Source organism: Balaenoptera borealis, assembly GCF_965194805.1.
Source record: "Balaenoptera borealis genome assembly, chromosome: 1".
Lineage (NCBI taxonomy): Eukaryota > Metazoa > Chordata > Mammalia > Artiodactyla > Balaenopteridae > Balaenoptera > Balaenoptera borealis.
The window spans coordinates 54053534-54076802 of record NC_138860.1 but is presented as its reverse complement, the minus strand read 5'-3'; the positions used below and the strand labels follow the sequence as shown (position 1 = coordinate 54076802).

Below are 23269 nucleotides of genomic sequence, written 5' to 3'. Positions count from 1 at the left end.
GCAATCTGTCAGGTACTTTTCAAGTGACAGTCTTCACGTTCAAATCAATTTTCATTAATTTTGTAAGAACCATTTAAAGAAACGTGGCATCAGATGCCTGATTTAAATCAAGATGTATGAATCTTCTACTTTTCATTTATCTTGTCATTTTACGAGGAAAATGCAGTCCTTTGTCTGGCACTTTTTTATATACATGTAAACATGCTGCTTATCATTCCTGGTTCCATTATTCTCATGATAGTCACTTTTTTTCCCCTCCTAACAGTTGCTCCATTATTTTATTAGTGTCCAAAATGAGACCTTATAGACAGTGATGATCAGAGAATAATGGAAATTAGAGATGGAAATGATAGATTAGGTCTCCTTGTCTGTTTCCTGGGGCTAATGTTCCTGTCAGTCTCTAACTCAGGGCTCTAACCTGTCTTATTTTAAATGACACCAACATGGGGCCTCCACCATTTCCCTGGAGGCTCTTGTCTACGCCCAAGACTGTCTCTACACACAGCCAGAGGGAATGATGAAGCCTTGTGCAATTACCCAGTGAAGTCAGGCCCATCCTCACATGATCTGTCTACAAGGCAAGGGATGTGGAGGCTTGAGCGATTAGCCACCAAATCCAATCACTGCAGGGAGCCAGCCTGGATCATTCAGGGCACAAAAGTGAAATGATTTTTTGTCACTGTTTACTTCAGCAGCAGGTATGCAGGCTAAGAGATAGAGAGCTTGTTATCCATCACCTTTTCCAATATTTTACTCAATATGAATCATAGTCAACTGAGATTTTCAGCCATCACATAAGCTAAAATCTTGGCTCCTTGGCAACTATGCAAACATGTCAGAGGGCAGAGAGTAAGGGGACTGAACTGACTTTACATAGCCATAGCGAATGGCACTCTTTATTCAAACTCCGCTTGGCATCTATGAGCCAAGTTCTCTGCCCTTCCCACCAATCTTTCAACAACCGGCCACCTCATATGCATTTACCCTTCTCCAAACATCTTCCTCTACACTTTGTGGACTGCCTCCCTGATAAGATCCCAAATTCAGTGGAAAAACGGAGCCATCCTTCATTTTCACTAACAGAAAAATTTCATGGCATTTTGACTTCCCCCAAGTTTTCTGACCTGTGTCTCAGATATCCTTTCCTTAACTTCATTCTCTCTTGTGCTTATCCCTCAACTTCAACCTGTTCCAGCACATTTGCTCTCTTTGAACATCTACAGGCATCTATCATTCCTTGACTTAGTCATCAGCTGGTCAAGTCCTCTGAGTGGAGTTCTCCTTCCCCTTCATCATAAATCACTCCTTTGGGCTCTTCAATCATTTTTATTGCTCTTCTCCAAACTCTCACCCATTTTTCTCCATATTTATTGCTTTGAGAGTCCAGAACCACATTCAATATTCTAGGCTTAGGCTCCTCCGAATCATAGAGAGGAGGTTGAGCATCGAACTCAGGGCTAGGAGTCCCCCTTGGCGCCGTGGGAAGGGACGATGATTTCTTTTCTCCACCTTGCCAGGCTACAAACACATTTCCACTCTGTAGTCCAAGCAATCATTCCGAGATGGCTTTTGCCTTGATTTCTTTCTAGTTTCCCCTGTCCCATTGATTGTTATTATTAGTTAGCGTTTATTGATCCCTGTCTTCCCACACACTCCTCCACAACCCAGCCAAGTCAGAAAGTAATCTCTCAGCACCCAAAACAAAGTAGGAAGTTGCTTTTAAAAGGCAACAGAAGATGGCTAGTGGTGATGGTGGCACAACAATGGGAATGTGCTTAATGCCACCGAACTGTACACCTAAGAATGGTGAAAATGATCATTTTTATCTTATGTATATTTTTTCTCCATGAAAAAATTCAAAAAAAGTAAAATGAATAAAATATAAAGCAATAGACAAGGTAACTATTTTCTCCCAGTCATCTGTGCTTGGGGAAAAGCAAAGGTCTTACAAGGAAATGGTAATTGGAGATCAGGCGAAAATCCTTTGACTCAATGCCAAGCACTCCCTGAGTCGTTGCATTTCACCCTCTCTGACAGTACTGGTGAAAACAAGTTTCCACTCATATCAGTCTTGCAAAGCTCACTGAGCTCTGGGAGAGCTACACTGGAGTCTGTGCGACTTCACGTGTCTCCAACAAAATCATCAGCTAAGTTCTGTCTGTGGAATCCCTGTGGCTGATGGTGGTGTGAAAAGGAAGAGAGGGACAGCTTGATCCCCAGGTCCCAGCTGGAGGCTTGGGGCTGCGAGTCAGAGGCATCGTCTCTGAACTCGTACATGGAGAGCAAGATGAGACGGACATCACTGGGATGGTGTAAACATGGAAACGCACAGTGACACGTTTACCCGTTTGCTGTTCAGAATAGAACCACCCTTTAGCTCTGTCCCTCTCCACGCAATTGCTCCACGTCACGTCTGCGTGAGGGAGCGGTGACGTCCGGGAACTGGCTAACTCGCCGTCCCCTCACTTACCCTTGGTTGGTTCCCCATTCATTCCGAATGCAAAGATGCTTGTGCACTGGATCCTTCATGTAACCCTCGTAGCAGAGGCATTCCCCTTAGAAGCAGGGCGAGGAAGAAGAAAAAGAAGCAAGAAGAAATTGATTAACATGTCTGTGTTGGAGGAAATTAATATGAAATGATCACATCAAACTATCACTGGCACGGATGAGACCATAAATCCTATTATGCCATACATGCCCGTCTCCACTGCCCACGTGAAGGAACACACCACCAATCTCTCCATATTCACTACGTGATAACTTTCACTAGTTGAGGACACTAACGTTTACAAAGCACCTATTACATGGGCTCTGCAGACACAAAGTCCAAGAACTCTTTGAGCAAAGGGACTTCTTAGTCGTTATTTTCTCAGTGGCCAGTATACTGTAAGACACATATTAGATGATCAACACATGTTTGAAGACCACATAAGTGAGTTATTTCATCAAATGTTTCTAAGAAATTTGAAAAGTACATATGATTAGCCATGCTATCCTGATGAGGGAAATCGAGGCTCAGAAGAATTACGGGATCTAGAGACAGATTTAAATGGTAGAGTTAATATTTGAACCTATGTCTGTCTGACTCCAGACCTTTTGTCCCAACCAGGCCATGCTGCTAGCCCAAGAACAACTGCTGTATTTAGAGGAGGCCACTTATACCTATCATAGTTTTATAAGAACTCTGGGTTTTTATTTTTAAGTGAAAATGGCTCATTATCTTGGTGCTGATAAACAGAAGGATCATCTATGTTTGTTTAGGATATCACTATGTTTCATTATCATTACTTACTTCAATAGTGTACCAAGAGGTCCATGACCCCTCTGGAGTCGTATGTGAAACTGTACATATGTGTATGTGCATCTTTCCTCAGCAGGCCTCCATAACATTCATCAGATTTATAAGCAAATCCAAGACCCCCAAAAGATTAAGAAGCATTGCTCTACTTAGTCTGACTTTGAAGAAAATTGTAACTGCTTCCTTATATTAATAATTCCTTAGGCAATGCTATGTATCCCTAAACTGCTGAGATCAGTTCCACTGAAGCACCGGTATTGTCTTTTTCACTGGCTGGTTATTTAATTTATACACAGTGAAAGAACAGAGTGTGACTTCCTAAAATTTGAAAATTACAAAGGTGCCAGACCCTACCTAGGGAGACAAAGGATAAGGTTTCTTTATCTTCCTGGGAAGAAACACTCAAAAAGGATATAGATGGAGTAATAGCTTTGAGAGCTATTCTCTCTTTTCAAAGATAAAAAACAATAAAAATGAAGTGAAGGGGCCTCACAGTTATGGGGGCAAGGATTGGGTAGGCTCTGAGCAAGAAGTTTTTGTTAGGATCTAAGTGCATCCATTCTTGTTGAGATTGACCTATAAGCTACTGTCCATCAGGGTCTCACTACCAGATAACTCTCGTCTTCCTCTCCAACACCTGCTCAGTCAAGGCGCTGAGGAGTGGAGTAGAAATGAGTAACGTAGTTTGTGAGGGATCCACAGGGAGTGTTAGATCAGTATTTTGTCTCCTGTATGACAAACTCAGGCTTCCATGCGAGCTAGATTCACAATAGGGTGAAACTTACTGGCTTCAGTGGTGCTGAGCTGTATCTAGGAACGGTCAGGGAGCTGGGAGTCGAACATAGGAAAACACAGCGGGAAATTCGGTAGCTGATGATAAGGCTTTCAGGTGAAGGCTGTTTCTCTGATAGAAGGAAAGATAACGAGGGCAAGGACCAGAGGAGGGCAAAAGAAGGGAAGTAGCAGGAGCCAGGCTTCATACCGTATCAATTCCAAAGAAAACATGGACTCTAGACTATAAGCTACACAAGAGCAGGAACAAGCTAGTTTTTCCTCTATTTGAGTAGACCTTTTATAAATACTGTATAATGGAAAATAAACAAATTAATTAAAGAGTGTGTCCCAAATTTATAGATACCATCACCACCACCCAAGGTGCCAATATCAAGCCAACTAATGGGTCAAGGACCCAGAAATGATTCGCCCTTAAGGAGATCATCTTTCAATTTCCTTGTGGACATTAGGCATGGATATGATATGACAAAACAGGAAGGAATCTCAAGAGGTTATCAAACCCATCAGTCTGACTCTTACAATGTTCTTGACTGGATGGCTTGCCTAGAATTAAAGACTGACAAAAAAGGTAGTCCCCCTTCCACACTTGATATCTAGTTATCACAAAACATGTAAAAATAAATGCAGTAACAACTCAGAGTTTGAGCAGAGCTTGATTTTCCTTAATGGTGGCAATATCTACCATTTGTAGAGCACATTCACCTTTCTCAAACTGCCTTCATAGTCGTTATCCCCTGACGAGATTTCCATCATTCATTACTATGTGGGGACACACTACTGACAACAAATAAAGCTTTCCTCCATATAATGTTATATGCAGCCCAAAGACAGAGCAACAGAGACATTTTTCAAACATATCATGTTAGAGTTTGAGGATTTCCAAAATTTGTCTCTTAAATCATCCTCATTTCCGGAACTCACCAAACTTGCCTCTCCTGTATTCCTCCTCTAAACCAGTCTGGCCATCTACACTGAAAGGAGTTCAGACTTGATGAGGAAAGTTGCTATGGCAACCAACTGCTAAATCTTGACTTTAAGAGGGGTTTCGTGCAAGCACAGGCTCTGACTGTTAGCTGTGAATTTTAAAGACCCCACAAGGGTGTTGGATGCCCTCCTAAGCTAGAAGTGTTACAGTCTCTGCATCTGCTGTGACAGATGGCAGGGAACACATGACGTGCCGACTCTGTGGTGGTGTTCATAGGAATCCAAAAGAGAGACGTGTCACGGCCACAGAAAAGTGCCCAACTGGGATGAAGCATGCCCTGCAGGAGGCACTCACAGACAACTACACCGCCAGAGAGTAGAAGCCCACCCAAGAGGTGATCTGTGCAGGGCCTGGAGATGCCTACACTGGATCTGTGCTTGACCCTGCAGGCAGATGCTGACAGGCAGTGCCTTCAGTCATTTCCCATGCCATACATGGATGGAGGCACAAATCTCACCGAACGACTGAAGAAAGACCTTGAAGCTAGGGCTCCTCAGACGTGACTGGGCTCACCACAAGTTCCTCATGACATAACTACAGATCAAGGCCAAAAGTCCTGATCACCTCCATCCTTCAGGTAGCAGTTGGCTTTTATTAAAGTGAATTGGGTACGCTTCATCCTAAAAGGGAAATCTCTGTAAGACATCTGGGCTTGAATAATATCTAATTGCCTGGTCGCCTCTCCTGGGCAGACATCAGGCAAGTGGTAGGCTCAGAGTCAAACAACCCCACATGACTCTGGGAGGGCAGACAGAGGGAAATAGGCCAGAAGTACACCCTGAAGGGAGGTGCTTTAACTGAGCCACAAAAGAGAGTTTGGGATGAGTGGGCAATCCAGGTGGCAGGAACAAAATAGGAGCTGTGCTACCCCACCTAACTAGGTTCTAAAAACCAGGGAAGACTAGAGAGAGAGAGAGAGGCCCTTATTCAGAGTAAGGAAAGGGGAGGAGGGCTAGAGTGAGTCTGGAAAACTGGTCCAATGCCCCTCACCAGATTTTACACATTTCTTCATGGTTGGGACCAGCCTATGGGAAGATCTGGGACAGAAGGAATTTCAGTGACCATCTTGGATGGTGATTAAAACTTGATTTAGCTTGGAAGTGCATGCTCCTTGCAGACTCAGAAGAGCTACATATCTTGAAAAGAGCAATGAGGGTCTGTGGCCAGAACTGAAGGGGGCTGTGAAATCAAGCAGGTGTGTGAAGCCTCCACAGCTGCCCATATGGCGGAATAAAGGCCAGGAATGCAGCAGAGAGAGAAGCTGCTGAGGCAAGTTAGTCGGTGTTGCCCTCAGAAAACAAGCCAACATACAACCACCACAAAAACCCTTAGAAAGTACAGGAAAAGTCAACCCCTGCCTGGATCCATCCGGGCATTAAGCATTACAATTTCAGTGGTTTGCTGTTAGCCCCACGTGACCAGAGACACACCCAGGGTTACTAGCCTGGGATGATCTGAGAGAAGATGTCAGTGTGCAGTTGGCAGAAGGCTTCCAGGCTAAGAGCTTTAGGCACATTACGTCCCCTCCCCGATAGCACGTTGCTAGAATGGAAAAGGGAGGCTGGAATGGAAAATGGTCTCAAAGTCTCTTCCAGGTCCAGTCCTTCCGTAGATTCCTGACACATCTGCAGAAGGTCTGTGCAGCCACCTTCTATAAACTGTGCCAGGGTGATACAAAGAGGGCATAACAATGCTTATTTTTCTTCTGTCCTTTTTCTCCTTCCCTAGTGTGTTAGTTTTCTATAGCTGCCATAAAAAATTACCACAAACTCAGTGGTTGAAAACAACAGAAATATATTACCTTGCAGTTCTGCTGGTCAGAAATCTGATATGAGTCTCACTGGGCTAAAAACAAGGTGTCTGTAGGGCTATGTTCCTTTCTGGAGACTTGAGGGGAGAATCTGTTTCCTTGCCTTTTCCACCTTCTGGAGGATGCCCACATTCACTGGTTCCTCAACCTTCAAATCTGGCAATGTCTGGTGGAGTCCTTTTCATGTCATATCACTCTGGCCTCTTCCACCCCCCTCTTCCACTGTTAAGCACCCTTGTGATTACATTGGGCCCACCTGGTTAATCCAGATACTCCCCTTATTTTAAGATCAGTTGTCTAGCAACCTTAATACCACCTGCAACTTGAATTCCTCTTTGCCAGGTAACGTAACATTTTCACAGGTTCTGGGGATTAGGACGTGAACATCTTTGGGGGCCCATTATGCCTCCTACCATACCTGGTACTCTGGACCTCTGTGCAGGTGACGAGTAAACACACACTGAAGTTTGAAACACGTTGGAAGGATGCCTGAGGAGAGCTTCAGGCACTGGAGGGTGCTCCTTTGCAGGGACTGAGCGCCTGTGTTTGTGTGTTTGTTTGCATGTGTGAAAAACTATACACGTGCACTTGCACAGTTCCACCCATCCATGTGGGCAGACCCCTCGGCATGGCTGGGAAAGCACATGTCCCAACACTATGACATTTCCAAGTGAGTTAGCTGGAGGACTGCAAAAATAACGTCGACTTGACTTGCAGCCAATGCCCACACTCAGCTCTTTGGAGAAAGGCTTTAGGATGGAGTGTGGGAGGCGATAAAGTTTCTTACTGATGAGCATGTGGGATGACCACATCATCCCAGGCACAGACAGAAGCAGGGCAGGAAGGGGGAGGGTTTCCAACCCCAGCATTAATGAAAATGGAAGTCCTTGCAGTATCATTTCTCAGCGGCTACCCCGGAACGAAGATGTCGCACCTTAGTTCTGCGGTGGGTTCTTATTTTTAATCTCCCTCCCTGGCTTTCCAGTTGGAAATTCATTAATTGTCACAGACACTGGGAAGTCACTAGCAGGGGAGGGGCTTCCCAAAGTCATTTTCAGTAAGGATTAGAAATGAGATATCCAGGAGGGATTGAAGAGGTAATGGGAGCTTTGTTATGGACAAGCAGGTTCTTCAGCTTCTGGCTCAGGAAACAGTGATGCTTAGCAACGGTGATTGCTTGAATAGTGTCACAGTGACAAATACGTTGGCTCTGACCTGTCTGGGGGAATTAAGCAACCCTTTACAATCCCACTTCTGCTCTGATTTCATGGTAGATAGAACACCGACTCTGCCTTAGGTAGCTGTGGGACTTCGGGCAAGTCGTGTAACTTCTTGGGGAATTTGAGCATTGACCTAAAGGAAGGAGGAGTTTATCTCTAAGACCCTCCAAGCTTAAAACACCAATCCTTCTTTCCACCTGTAATTCAAAGTGCTTCCTGTTCTTTAAAACCTCAGGTGAAGCTTCCAAGGCCCTCTGGAGATCACGTTTCTCTCAGAAGTAAGTTTAACAAGTGAGATGGTCCAGGGTCTCCTAATCCAAGTCAGAGGGGACCAGAGACTAGCTCAGTTGCATGGAGAGGCCCCACCTCTGAGACGAGCCTGCTTTTCTCTCCCGAGCCCACTGGCTTTTGGGCATGGTGCACGGCCCATCTGTCTAGTTTGGTGTTTGCCTGACAGCGTGGGAGGAGCAGCAAGTAAGCACAGTCTTAGATATCAGATGTTTAAAATGCTGTACTTTCTCCTTCATAGGGGGACCTAGAATCTCTGTGATGGGCCCTCGTAACAACAACTTTTAGACCTACGAAGGTGAGCTTTAGATGTTGCAGTTACCTGTTACTCCCCCAGAGAGCTACAGCAATGCACTGTAACAGAAGTAACAGCTAGATCTCTTGGAGTCAACCTCTACTAATATCCTTCTACCCCGGCACCTTAAAAAGATGCATCTGTGTGTGTGTGTGTGTGTGTGTGTGTGTGTGTGTGTGTGTGTGTGTGTGTGGAGGAGGAGGAGGGGCTGTAAGTGAGGTACAGAGAGCTGGAAGAGCTGGCCTTAGACTCCAACAATGTTTCACTTGGGGATCTTAGACATCAGTACCTCCCCTTCCTTGGTTCTTAGGCATCTTACCACTCCTCTGGGAAGGAGCTATCTGTGGTACTGAACCTACTGGAAATAGGTCTTTATAAAGACTACCATAGAGGAACCCCTTCTACAATGAAAGGGCAAAGCAACGTGGGATGAAGGATCCATACTCCTGGATATCTTGGAGCTCAAGAAGCACTGAGAGCGCCCCAGTACATGCTGTGTATGAATTCAAACCCTCTCTCTCAGAGCAGCCCCAGCCCCCCTGGATAATATAACGGCCTGAAAGATGGCTATACCCTTTGACCTAGTCATCTCTCTTCTAAGATTTATCTGAATAAAATAACTTCAAACATGCCCTACATTTATGTGGAAAGATATTCATTTTAGTAGTGTTTGTAAAAATTAAAAATTTAATGCGTCTTAAATGTCAAATAATAGGGGACTATTTAAATGAGCTATTATATAGACATACAGTGGAATACCAAATGGCCATTAGAATTACGTTATTAAGGATTATTTACTGGTTCTGGAAAATTCCCATGATAGAATGTTAAGTGAAAAAAATCAAGAAAACTCTACTGGACTTAGTGTGCTTACAAGCCTCTAAGAATCAGGCATAGATAAAAGATAGGAAGGGAGGAAAGACATTAAAATTTTAAAATTATTTCTGCAGGAGATAGAATTATAGATGATTATCATTTTCTTCTATAAGCTTTTCTAATTTTCCCTTTTTTTAAAATTAATTAATTAATTAATTTTTGGCCGCGTTGGGTCTTCATTGCTGTGCGTGGGCTTTCTTTTTTTAGTTGCGGTGAGCGGGGGCTACTCTTCATTGCCGTGCGCGGGCCTCTCATTGAGGTGGCCTCTCTCCTCGCGGAGCACCGGCTCTAGGCGCGCGGGCTCTAGAGCGCAGGCTCAGTAGTTGTGCTGCACGGGCCTAGCTGCTCTGCAGCATGGGGGATCTTCCCGAACCAGGGCTCGAACCCATGTCCCCTGCATTGGCAGGCGGATTCCTAACCACTGCGCCACCAGGGAAGCCCCCCCATATTTTCTACAATAAACATGCATAAAAGTTTAGCCCCCTTGGCTGATACCCTGACTGGAGGGCACATGGGCTGTGGAGGTCATCCTGAGCTGATCTGTCTGGCCTGGGGCTACAGTTAGGAGGCTTCCAAGGCTTCTGCCAGAAGATGACCTCACATTTTAAGCCAGCCAGCTCAGGGGCTCAACCACATGCTGCCAGCTTGCACAGTCTTGGCTCCCAATGGTAATGGGTCAGTTGGGACGGATGGCCTGGATTTTGAGGGGTAGTTGCAAGAGGCATGAACTCTGACAGTTACCCGCTGCCCGGTGCTCCCGCCTACCAGTTTCGGGGTCACATTGGTGTTCACAGGGGTCCAGGAGCCGCCGGGCACAAAGGTCCATGGCCCAGGGCCCACTGGAGTTCTGCTGAGAGAAGAGAACCACTTGGGCAGGGTTCAGCCAGTCACTGGCATCCAGCTGGCTCCCCTCCAGCAAGATGAAGCGGCTCCCTGCAGGGGGAGAGAGAGGAGGCATGCCCGTGTGTGCCCACAACACACACACACGTTACTGAAGACAGACTGAGCGATGCTCTGCAGATTAGCCCCAACCCGAGGTCATTACTTCTACCAATCCTGGCCCGTCATGAGTCACAAAGCAAGGGGTCAGCAGATGGAGGCCCGGCCACCACTTGGATCTCCCGCCATATCATCCCCTGCTGCCTTGTCCCATCCCATGTCTACTAGGGTGGACCCAAGGGATACAGGGACAGAGCAGCTCTGTGATGGCTGTGGCACGGCTCCATCAGACCCTGGCAGTCATCCAAGGAACAGAGACCTGCTGCCTGTCTTCAGCTGCCATGAAATAAATAGCAGGCCCTCCAACACTCCAGATAGTCCCCACCTGTTTTCAGCCTTACGGCAACCAAGAGAACAGACATGAACAAGTCAATTAGGTGCTCTGGGCTTAACTAATTCAGGGACTCTCAGAATGTATATTATTCCCTCATTATATCAGGGTCCCCCTGGATGAAAGTAAATTATTGCTTCAGAGTTCTAGGCTCATAGCAAGTTACTGCAATTAGGAATTTCTCACCAGGCATATCAAACGGAAACGTGGCGAATGCTTAAACATTCTACTACTCCACTTAGCTTTTCCCCATTCAGAGGCTAAGAGAATCTTGGTGTCTATCTACCTATAGCCAGTATGTTCTGCATTTATCCACAAAGACAGGTGCTTAATTAAAAACAAACAGAAAAGGGAAATGGGCATAGAAAAGAGGAGGTGATCTGTTCATTTTTTTTTTTTTAACCTGCTTTCTGATTTCATCAGTGGACAATCTAACTTTGTCCTAAGTCTTTCTTATCCGGGTTTGTTTTTTCCTCACTAATAGGTAACAGGGCCCCCTGGCTTGTCTGTATTTTCCCTGCCCACCCTGAAACATTCTTCTCGGGGGAGGGGGAGGAGGTGGCATCCTCAGGGGTGGACTTACCATCAGCGATCAGGTGCTCGGGGACGTGCAGGGTGATTCTGACAACGAGAGGGCAGCTGACGTGAGAGGAACACACAAGGCCGATCACGCAGCTGGTGATGCTGATCAACGTCAAGGTGGTCTTATTCACAGGACTTCGGGGAGAGCCCACTGAAAATAAGGCAAAAGCGGGACACTTGATGGTAAAAATCTTGGTAGTGAAGGGCCATCTCAGCCTTTTGCTGCCCAACCTGGAAAACAGGGGAGGCAGCTGGCAAACCCAGCCCAGGTGGGAAATGTGTCTAGTGCGTGAGCTCAGTGACTTTCACCCTCATGGAACACCATGTCATCGCCTGGTGTCAGAGGGGACTGGGCCACTGGTGGCCCTCAGAGTCAACAATGGTCAGCTGTGAGCGAGTCCTCTGCATGCCTCCTGGGCCAGGTCACAAGAGAAATCATAAAGGAGGGCACTGTCCCCCTCTACTCGCCTGGCAGGGCTCCAACCTCTTGCCCAAGGGTGGTGGGAATGCTTTTACCCCTACGTTGGAACTCCCTGCACTTCCCATGGCTTTCCACAGAGGGCGCTCTCACAAACCAGCTCCTCCACTCCTGGGGCTCAAACTACCTCTCACCTACTCTGTGGGTGACAGTCTAGGGCTTGGAAGGAGGAAAACAAGGAACGTCTGCTCTATGCAAGTAGAAGATGTTGTCACACCAGAAGGCTCTCCCGAGTCCTGCAGTCCTTGGGGTTAGGCTATAAATGGAAGCTTAGGGAGAAAATATGAAAGCTGAGGGATAAGAAACACTTCCAAGTAGCTGGGGACAGGGCTAAGAAGGGAGGTTTTGGGGGTGTTTGTTTGGTTTTGGTGGAGAGGATAAAATGGTAGTAAGAAGAGGGACCTTTCACATGGAAACAGAACAGATGTGGGAAAGCAAGAAAGCAAAGCAAGCTGCCAACAAAATGTATGAATATTTTGGAATTTTCTTACAGTCTGTGTTAATATTTATTATTGATAGCAATGAAAGGCATCTATTATGGCTGACAACGTGCTAAGTGTTTTACATACATTATTTTAAATATTTGCTTCCTTACGATAAATCTTTGAGTCTGTACAGTAACTACCCACTTTATAGATAAGGAAAATAAGTCTCAAAGAGATTAACCTTATAGAGATAGTTAACACTTATGAATAAGTGTAATTACCTGTCAGGCACCTTACATCTGACATATCAGGTGTCTTACGTGTCTTATACCTGGGCATATCATTTAACGATGACACAGCCTGATGAGGCAGCTCCCACAGAAACAGTGCGTTAGAGAGGCTATAGGGCATGTCCAGGGTCAAGCAGCTACTAAGGAGGGGAGCCGGAATCAACACACAGATCCAGTGAGGCTACAGCCCCTAGACAATTCACTATTCAATCTCTGGGTCCAGTGGAGTCTTTGCAACTGCCGTTCTCAGGAACACGGGGAAAGATGTGGTCTATGGCTGCACACATCTTTTCTGGGAGCAGGTTCCCTGAGTGGGTGTGTTGGCAATAGCTGAGAGGGAGTGATTGCAGGGTGGCAGGCGGCCTCTGGATCCCCTGTCCCTTGCTACCTGGAGATTTTCTATTCATGTTAGTACCCTTTCAACACGGAGTCTATTTCCCACACTTACACATTTCTTCCTCCAGCCCATACCAGGCCTGAGCAGCGCCCAGGTCCACCACCCGAATGGCCCTCAGGCACTCAAATGCGATATCCAAGACTGGGCTCTGCACCTTCCCTCCAGCCCTGCTCTCCCTACCATTTCCACTGCCCGGCGAATGGCACTGCCGTCTACTTGGGTCCTCAAGCCCCCAAACGCCATCATGTCTATCTCTTCCCTCTCTTTCATAAGCCACACCCACCCTCCACCAATGCCATTAAATCATTTTTCATTTTGTGTTCAAAATTTCTCTTGCTCCATCCTCTGCATCCCTACCTCGGTCTATCATCTCACCCCTGGACTATGGCAACAGCCATCCACCCAGTCTCCCTGCCTCAACCTCCCCCTGCTCTCACCTATCCTCCACGCTGCCTTAGAGGGATCGTTCACGAAGCAGAGCAGACCAGGGCTTTGCTCTTTAAAAAACCTTCAATGACTCCAACTGAAGTGTCAGGTCCAAGTCCTTCAGTCAAGGAAGATCTCCTGATCTTCCAGCCTTATTTCCGAAGCAGACCACAGGCTGCCCCAGAAGCTTGATTCTAGTAAACTATTTACTGCTCTCTGACTAGACAATTATTGTTTATGTCCCTGTGACTCTACACTATTATTTCCTCCTCCACAAAATGCCATTTTGTCACCTTGTCAGCCTGGCATACACCTACTCTTCGAGTCTCAGCTCAAACAATATCTCCCTGTAAACACTTCCCTGAAACCTTCAAGAACCGATTCTCACTCATTTCTTGCTGTTCCTCCAGCCCTGTGCACCCTGCTGTTACAGCCCTTCTCACACAGTGTAGTCACTGTTTACAGGCGCTTGCTCTCCTGTGATGGCAATGACTTGCTGCTCTGCTTCTTGTCTCTCTGGTCCTTCTGCATCATCAACCCATCATCCAGCATCTCTACCTGACTTCAAAATTTCCAGTGGTCCCCTCTGACCTACAGAACCAAGTGCAAACCCATTAACATCGCGCATGCACTGGTCCTCTAGCCTGTTATCCAGCCCCATCCCTCCTATCCCTGTGTGCCTATATATTCAAATCCTGGATTACAACTACCACATTGAACTCCTTTTATTTGCTTGAAAATGCCACGTTCTTTTGTGCATTCAAGGCTTTGTATCTGCTCTTTTCCTCTACTGAAATGCCCTTCCCCTAGATTTTCCTCTTTCAAGAAATTCTATGCATTGTATATAACCCAAGCCTAATTATTTTCTCCCTTTTTGCCTCCTTTTGCTGCCAGGTAGAATTAACTGTTCTCTCTTCTGAGTACTCATTTTACTTTATTTATATTATTAAATTAAGCCTTATCACTGTGCCATGTTTTCATGTTTCTACTACTGATCACAAAGCCTGACCCATGGCGGGTGGGTTATAAAATTTCCTGCTGGCCTGATTGATGTATCCAGTTCAATTCAACAAACACTGGCAAGCATCTATTATAGGCAAAATCCCTCACTAGGCACTTTGGAAAAATAAATTAGACATGCCCATCCGTAAGAAGCTTACAGTCTAGTTAAAAGCAGTAAACAGTTGATGCACCAGGAGAGCTTGGTATTTAAAGGTAACAATTTTATGCTGCAAAGAAGCTCATTCTAATTCATTACTATAGATTTTCTTAAACGGGATCTTATTAAAGCAGAACCCACCCTGCTTTGCTGTGGCCTAGGGTGGATGGGCCTAGGACGACTCTCTGCTGTGTATAAATATGTAATGAGGATCAAGAGTCAACATTCTCACCTCAGGGATACTGGGGCACCAGAGATTAGGCGACCCAGAGCCCCACTGATCTCTTGAGAAAAGTGGTGGAAAGAACCTCTGTACTGATAGCAGCAGAGCCTGCAGAACTGGAACTGAGGAATTAACAGGGCTTCCTTCAGTCTCTGGGAAGAATTCCCCAGTATGTCAAGAACTCAAATGGAGGTGGGAGAGAGCCAAAAGGGAGGTGTCTTTTGAGGGGGCATTGGTTGATTACTGGTTGGGGAAAATGTTATTGACTATCACACAAGATGACATCACTCAAATACCCTCCATTGTATCTCAAGGGGCCCCTGTCTAAAATTCTTTAAGATGAAGTGCTGTAGAAACCCAAGGCTGCACTGTGGAGAGTTCTAACAGCAACACAATAGAGATCTCATAGTGCCTTGCCAGTCACCAAAAAGGCACATTTTAATATAATTAAGCCCTATGCATGAGGTATTGTTAACCCATTTAATACGTGAGGAAACCGAGGCTCAGAGATGTTGTTGTCTTTATCCAATATCACACAGCAAGTAAATGCTGAAGCTTTTTTGGTGCCTGGACACAGACCTCCCTCAGTAATGATGGTGAGACCACAAAGTCATAGGCACTGGTAGCCACAGCTGCAATAGCCACGCCTGAAGCCACTGAACATCAGGGTGGAGAGTCACAGACCGTGGCTGCGTGAAAGGACAACTCTACCAACACTGAGAAGAATGAACAAACCAACCTGGGCCCTGCCAGGAGAAGGGAGGGGACTTGGGCCCTGGGGGTCCTGTGATTCTGCTGGGCAGGGGATTAAAGGTCAAAAACCACTACACATGTTTTTCAGGCCACAGATCGTTCCTCAACTACCCCACCCCCCCAAGCTCTGCCTCACTCAATCCCAGGATGGCTGGGTAAGCAAGGGTAAATACACTGTCCATTTTTTCACGTATAACACACTTTATCAACTTTATTTCCTGTGTCTAAACAGCAAAATATGACTCCCGAGGCTTCCAGAAGGAATTGAGAGTCTTCTGACCAAGAAATAGCCTTTCAAACAACTTGGAAACTTGTTTGAGAGTGCCATTATCTGGGAGAGATGATCCTCTGAAATTTTCCACTCTAGGCTCTTCTTTCTTCCTTAGGAGGAAACACCAAGTTTGGTCCAAGAATTCTTCCTGCGGACACTGGCTTTGGTCCACAGAGCCCCCTCCCCGACCCAGCACCTCTGTAGCTCCCTGCCTTCCCCGCCCCATGGCCCCTCTCACCCCACTTTGCCCCTCTATCCTTCCTACCTCTACTGCGCCTTCGGCTCCGCGAGGGGTCAGTGTAAAAGGTCAGCTGGGGGTCATTTTCTGCCTCTGTGCTAGAATCCCCTTCAGGGTTCAGGAAGGCGGAACCAGCTGTAATGAAAAGACAAGGGCAAAAGCAATGTCTTCAGTTTTGTCTTCATGACACCAAATCATTGGGCAAGTTCAAGAGGAAAACACGAGCAGGGTGACTGACAATCTGGGAGGAGTAGCCACAGGGATTGGAGCTTCCTGACACACAGATTTACTGGAGAAGGAGACCTTGATATGACAGCCATCACTAGAGCCCTACATCCACCCAGCCCATGCTCCTACTGAGGAGAGCCACCTGCCAGAGAGGACCATCGTGGACGGTACGTGGAAAAGGAAGAAAGGGAAATTTCCCTCATTACACGTCGTGATTCTGGTTGATAGAGGCTGGAATTATGTCCTAAGGGGCATATGTCTATATGTCTTAATATCTATGTTGTATTTTTTAACTGGTTCTAGGATTAATATATATTCAATGTGAAAAAGAGAAAAAAGAATAAACAGAAGACCCCCAAATGTTTAAAAGGAACAACGCTGGTGTCCTCTAAATCCTCCAAGTCAGAGAAAGACTGTTAACATTTGATGAATACACTCTCCATCTTTTTTCTGACACAGAAGCAGATAAAGGTTTTTTAAGTTCCCCTTAAAAATGGCATTCTGCTGTACCTTCTATTTTATAACCTCATTTTTCCCCATTTAATAGATGGGTGGGCAACTTTCCATATTAACAAGTATAGATCTATAGTATCATCTTAAGCCAGTGGACGGGAGACAGATGTGCAGGTAGTTAAGCAATTCCCCACTGATGGACATTTAAGCTACTTCCAATTTTTTGCTCTTTTAAACAACGCTGGGATGAACAGCCTTTTACACACATCCTTGCACACTTGTCCAATTATTATTTACTAAGGATAAATTCTCATTGTTAAAATGACTTGCTCAAAAGGTGCGCATACATTTAAATTTGTTGAAGTAACACACAACAGGCCTGTAGAAAGACTGCGACCAAACACAGCCCCTCTAGCCGTGTCAGAGAGTGGGGGGGGTCAAGGATATTAACGGCCCTGCCTCTGCTGATATTAAGGAAGCCACCTTCAAGCCCTAACACCGGATGCGGGTACCTCTTGCTTTGTTGTTGATCCTCTTTCTCTGGCTGCTGGAGGTGTGAGAAAGCAGAGTGGCCTGCTGGTGGTTGGCGTCCACGGGGCTGGTAGCAATGATGTTATCTTTATACTTGTTCATCAGCGACAGCTTGGCATTGTCGCTTCCTGTATAAGGAAAGGCCAAGGCAGAAACTTTAAGAGAAAAGGCCAAAGAAAGTGAGAGCAAGGAAATCTGCATGAACCAAGTAGATGGGGTTTCACAGAAACTGAAATATGAAAGCTTTAAAGTGAGAGACTGGCAGAGACTGAAATGCTTCTTTTTCATTTCTAGGGGACTACAGAGTTATGAGAGAAGGGGTGAAGGAAGGAAATCCAATTCAACCAATTCTGTATTGATAGGGTCACCACGTGTGGCCATTTGGTGAGATACAGACTGCAGATTTCTTTCCTTTGGTCAGCACAGAGTTTCACAGAAATTTGAATTTGGGCACATTCAGGCAGAACTTGCCCCCTCTCTTTCATCCCAGTCTGCTCCGTTCCCTATTGTTGACGTCCAGCTCTCTCACGTATTTGTGCTATCTGCCTGCTCCCTGAGTCTCTAATCATATGGCTACTTGGTGGGCTTAGCACTATGGCAGGTGCTATGGAATATATGAGATATTGAAGACACATCCCCTAGTCTCAAGGAATGTCTAGACTTTAAATCTTATTAAGACATGCCTAGTCATAGGATCTTCTCTAGATAACAAGCAGAATGGAAACCTCTATGATGTGATTTCAAGCCCCACAGAAAGTCCACATATCTTAAGCAATATTCAGTTTCAAAATGTCTTCTTCAAAGATAATTGGGCAGTTCCTTGAAGGATCATTGTCTTGGGGTTTTATCTACAGATAGTTGTTATTTATAGAAGTATGAGAGATAGGCTATAAATGAAAAGTACAGTCATTTCCTCTCTGCATTTTACCGACTCTGGTCTTGTTCAGCCACGTTAGATCCAAGTCTCTTCCACCCAGTGTCTCATAGATGCACAAAGCATCTGAGGTCAAACAGTTTGATTGTATTCCTTTATTTTCTCTGAAGAAGTACATCCCTTGTAAAGACCACAGAGGTATGGGCAAGACAACACAACTAAAACACTCCAGGCCAAAGTCTCAGTAGTCATAGAAAAGAAAGATACCTCTGTCCCCTCCACTTCAATGGAAAATTTAATCGCCCGCACAAACATACTATATACAAAAATGTCACACACACACACGTTGATCTTTTCTGCTATATCCCTATTTTCCTGAGGACTGCTCATTATATATGAAAAAGCCTCTAACTCACTCTTCTGTTGGATGTAAAAGTACCTCTACTTCCAGTGCAAAGTGGAAGTGGAGAGGGATCCAATTTACCCTTGTTCTTCTGATTTCGTATATTAGAAAACAGCTCCCATCATCTCAGGAAAATGCTTACGCTTCTTGCCCACCTGGGAAAGGGCACTGGCACATCCCATTATGTATGACAACCAGCCATGAAATTAGAAAACAGCTGTTCCCTACCCACTCCCTAGTGCCCTGAGACAAGGACCGAGTCACCCACGAGTCACCCACCTGGCGTGAGGTCCATCCCTGCCTTCTCGTTGCAGCCCTGCAGGGAGTCGAGGGTGCGGGTAACCTGGCTGGCGAAGTCCTCCCCTCCGTTCATGCACTCCCTCTGCAGGTGGTGGCGCAGGTCAGTGATGTCGTACTCGTAGCCATCCAGGATGGGTGTCTCCCGGATGCTCAGGGTGCCGCTGGAATTGTGGCCCTGCACGCGGGCATTGCGCAGACTCTCCCGCCCGTGCCCGCCGATCAGCACAGAAGGAATGTAGTGAATCTCATTGGCAGCCTCAGCGCTGGCACTCTTCTGGGGCTGGGGGACCCGGCGGCGCTTGCACCAGCGCCGGCGAGTGTATAGGATCATCACAAGGCACAAGATGGACAGCAGCAGCGCTATCATGCCACCCTGGGAAGAGAGGGCAGCAGGTGGACGCAGGAAGATGGGTGAGCTCGTCCCACCAAGGGGCCTCACCCCTCCCACTGTTACGATCCATCACTCACTCATTAATTCATTCATTCACTTAGGTGCAGTAAGCGCTTATAGCAAACATCACTCAGCAGCAAAGGGACAGTCTGCTGTGATCGGTGATCAGGGTGAAAGAAAAATGGAACTGGGATGATCAGTGCATCATTTCAAGTGATCCATGGTTGCTTCTGGCTTAGCAAACAATTTGAAGAAGAAAGAAGTCTTTGTGATTGTATATATGTATATGTGTGTGTGTGTGTGTGTGTGTGTGCGTGTGCGTGTGCATAATTTCAGCTGCAGAAATAAGAGAGAGGGTTTTTTTAAGGCAGATCTGCTATATGTAAAGCTGGTTTCAGGCCAATTTTTAGCAGTGGGATGGCATCTGGTTTCTTTCTCTTTCATATCTTAAAATCAATCATATATAGATTCTAACTCTGCCTCCACCAACCATCAGCAAGTCCTATAAGTTCGAAACCTCAGATTCTGTATAATGGAGAAGATACCACAGATTCCTCATCTGTATAATGGAAAACACCCTCACAGGGTGGTGTAAGCACTAAGTTAGGTAACTATGTAACACATCTAATAGATTGTATCACAGGGAGTCAAGGCTGTCAGCCTAACCTTAAACGTCTCCATCAGAGTAATTGCCCGAGCAGGAGAAAACCAGACCCATCGGAAGAGAAGTTTACATCCATCAGGAACTTACAACCAAGTGTGCAGAGAAATCTCATCATTTGAACATGACTTTTGGGGTCACTGCTGCTTTAGGAGACAGGCTTCTCCCACTCACACAGTCCTGAGTGATGTTCCCATTCTTGCTAAGCTCAAGAGAAGGGACTGAGACCCACGTCGTCCTGGACTCAGGCTGGCAGAGGAGTTTCCTTCTGAACCTTCTGGTACTCCAGGGCCATCCTCTGAGGCCATTACTTAAAAGCCTGAACACAGCTAAGTTGTCCGTCAGAAACGAGGATGCAGTGCTCAGCGAGGCTGAACACCTCGCCTTCACGTGTGCCCAGGGCAGTGTTTGGAGGGAAGGGCTTACAAGCCCATTGCTGCACAGCACTCAGTGGGCATAAATCTTCCCGTGCACAATCTGTATTCACTCCCTTTATTTTGGTCAATATCCCTCGGAACCTATTTCATTAGGTGGGCGTGTGCCAAATGGCTCTGCTCTCAGTCTTGGGCTTCAATCACTGCCGCCCCATCATATAGGCTAGAGGTGAAAACCCTCTATTAATTCCCAGGGGCTCGCCCACACAATGCTGGGTCAAGATGATTCCCTTGAATATATTAGAGGGGGCTTTTTCCAGTCTCATAATAATTATATCTTAGATTTATAAAGTTCCTCTCCCTGTAAATTTTCCCATTTATCCTCCCTCTCCCCCCATCACTGTGAGCAAAGGAGCACGTGCATACGCACTCACACACATGATGTTGCTGCTTTCCAACAGGCAGCTCAGAGGAGCTGAGACAAGAAGTAACAGAGTCAGCTGTCAAGTGACCTGTCATGTTGGGTGGCTTTTTGGAGACACACACTGGCCTCCAGGTTTTCAAATTTTTCTTTTATCTGCATAACCCTTTCTCCTGGTGAAATCTCTCAAGCAAGTACACAGAAAGCATGAATGTGAAGCTGCTCAGGTTACAGTGGGGGTGGGAGTCCAGAGCCAAGCATCCTAGGTCTCTGATAAGTGCCACCTCTGCCAGCCATGATCCCTCCCTCCTGGCAGCCCTGCAGACGTGCACAGAGAGCCCCTGGGGCACCTCAACAGGGCAGAACTGAGCCCTGCACCCGTTTGCTGAGAATGAGCATTTGAGTCCAACCCAGTGGTTTTTCGGCAGACCCTTTATCTCAGAGCCAGACCCACTAACTTTCCTTCTTCCCAAATTGAAACTGCAACAATAGGTAATTAAGCCACACAGAAAGAATAACTTCCCCAGCGAGGGAAGTTGTCAGACATTGAATTAGGCAAGTGAAAGCTCGAGGTAATTTTATTCCCTAAAGAGCTGTAAGGGGGGCATAAACATCAATCTCCTGGGAATGGTTTAAGCACCATTCTTCCTGCTCGAAGAGAGGTCTTCAGGCGCCCCTTCCACTCTTCCTCTCTGATTCTCCTTTCAGTTGCTCACAACGGGGTTGTGATAAGATCCAGGCCATAGGTTCCTGCCCCATATTACACAGGAATAAAGCAACGACAGTGGTCTGTTAATGGGGCTTTTACTTTGTATCAGACATTTGCCCCAAATGTTCTACACTTTTAACTCTGAGAGGTAGGGTCAACTATTACCCCATTTTACATTTGAAAAGGCTAGGGCACAGAGGCTGAATAACTTGTGCAAGGTCACACAGCAAATGAATCATAGGACTGGAATGGGGCCAAAATGACTCCCAGTCCAGAGCCTACCTTCTTAACCACTAGGCTGCAGTCACCCTGAGTGAGCTTTGCTCACTGGAGACATATACACCCTGGCATCTATCTCATGAATTGTAACAGGACAGAATAGGAGAATATGGGTAATTCCACCTGAATCCATCCTCACCTTTCGAAGGAAAAAGAGAAACTACTCAAAGTGCACATCTAGCTGACAAAGAAACACTGTCGTAAACAAAGGACCTTGCACCAAGCACCCACTCAAGCGTCCGACTCAAGGTTAGTAGGCAGGGCAAAGACAGCAGGTGCATTTCAAGGTCTCTGTGCTAAAATAAGACTGTGCCTCACACACCACTACATGCATGGAGGATACCATTAGACTCTCAATTTAGTTGAATTTCAACAGAGAAATCTGTGTTCTCTCTCAACTGTGAGATCCAGTGAAAATCTTTAGACACAGCCCCTCCTCTTCTGAAGAAATGAAGGCCCAGAGAAACTACAAAACTAAACAGTGTAGAACTGGTTCTACACCCAGATCCTCTTCCACTGCTCTTTTCATGGTACTGTTTTGTTAGGTTCATCCCCTTTACCACATAGGGGCCTAGACACTCAATTAGCAATATTTTATGCTAATTTTTAAAAAAATAACAACTCATAGGGAGCTAGAATACAAGTTTTTGTTTGGCTAAGCCAGTTCATTTAGCAGCTCTAGTATTGCTTTAGCAAAACATTCCCTCTGCTTAGAGTCACGGACTCCAGATGACCTCAGTTTTTTAATAATCAGTTACCAATAATGAGCTCCAGCCATTAGGTGAAACTCAGCACAGGCATATGAAAAAACATTCTCAGGCACTCAAGTTGTGGAATAGTCTCTCTGCATCTATAACCCAAAATGATGGCAGATGTCACAACACTTTGTTATGACTTACTAGTTGTGGACTATTATCGAAATAATAATATACATAAGTTATATGATATTAATTTGTAATACTATTTAATAATAATAATAATATGTTGTAATAATAATTTGTAAAATCACTACACACAAATCCCTCTGGAATGCTTATCTGCTCTATCCAGTGAGGAGGGAGTAGGTAGGAGAACTTTACGTATAGGGCCTCCACTATACTGGGAAAAGGCATGGGTGTAGCCACTTTGATAATGTTCCGTCTATGGTGAGGACTCAAATCCAGCGCTCAAATTCGATTGCTTTTGCATTCCTGTGATAAACCAAGGTTCTTTGATGTTACCATTATTTTTAACCCTTCTACTTCCATCGGAGATTTTAAGCAGTTTCAGTGAAACTCACAGAGGCTCTAGGATTTTTCTTTCAAATAACCTAATGAAACCAAGAGGTGGCAGATGAATGGAAAGAAAGCCTAGGCCAAGAAGGGCTAGGAGCTTCCTAATAATCAAGTCAAAAAGAACAAGGCGAGTTCTTGTCTGACAAAAGAAAATTTGTTGGTAAACTTATAGTTACCAAAGGGGAAAGGGGGGAGTGATAGATTAAGAGTTTGGGATTAGCAGATACAAACT

The 23269-nt window shown here is 45.6% G+C and overlaps 1 protein-coding gene across 1 annotated transcript in view; it reads right to left on the bottom strand.

Annotated features, from left to right (window-relative positions):
* ASTN1 (astrotactin 1) overlaps window positions 1-23269 on the bottom strand; it is a 329878-nt gene that overhangs the window by 153651 nt on the left and 152958 nt on the right. Inside the window, exons 3-8 of the mRNA XM_082365716.1 lie at window positions 18908-19301; window positions 17333-17479; window positions 16167-16274; window positions 11481-11630; window positions 10333-10500; window positions 2471-2555 (exon numbers count right to left, since the gene is read on the bottom strand). Coding sequence (XP_082221842.1) covers window positions 2471-2555; window positions 10333-10500; window positions 11481-11630; window positions 16167-16274; window positions 17333-17479; window positions 18908-19301 — 1052 coding nt within the window. The remainder of the gene's footprint in view (window positions 1-2470; window positions 2556-10332; window positions 10501-11480; window positions 11631-16166; window positions 16275-17332; window positions 17480-18907; window positions 19302-23269) is intronic.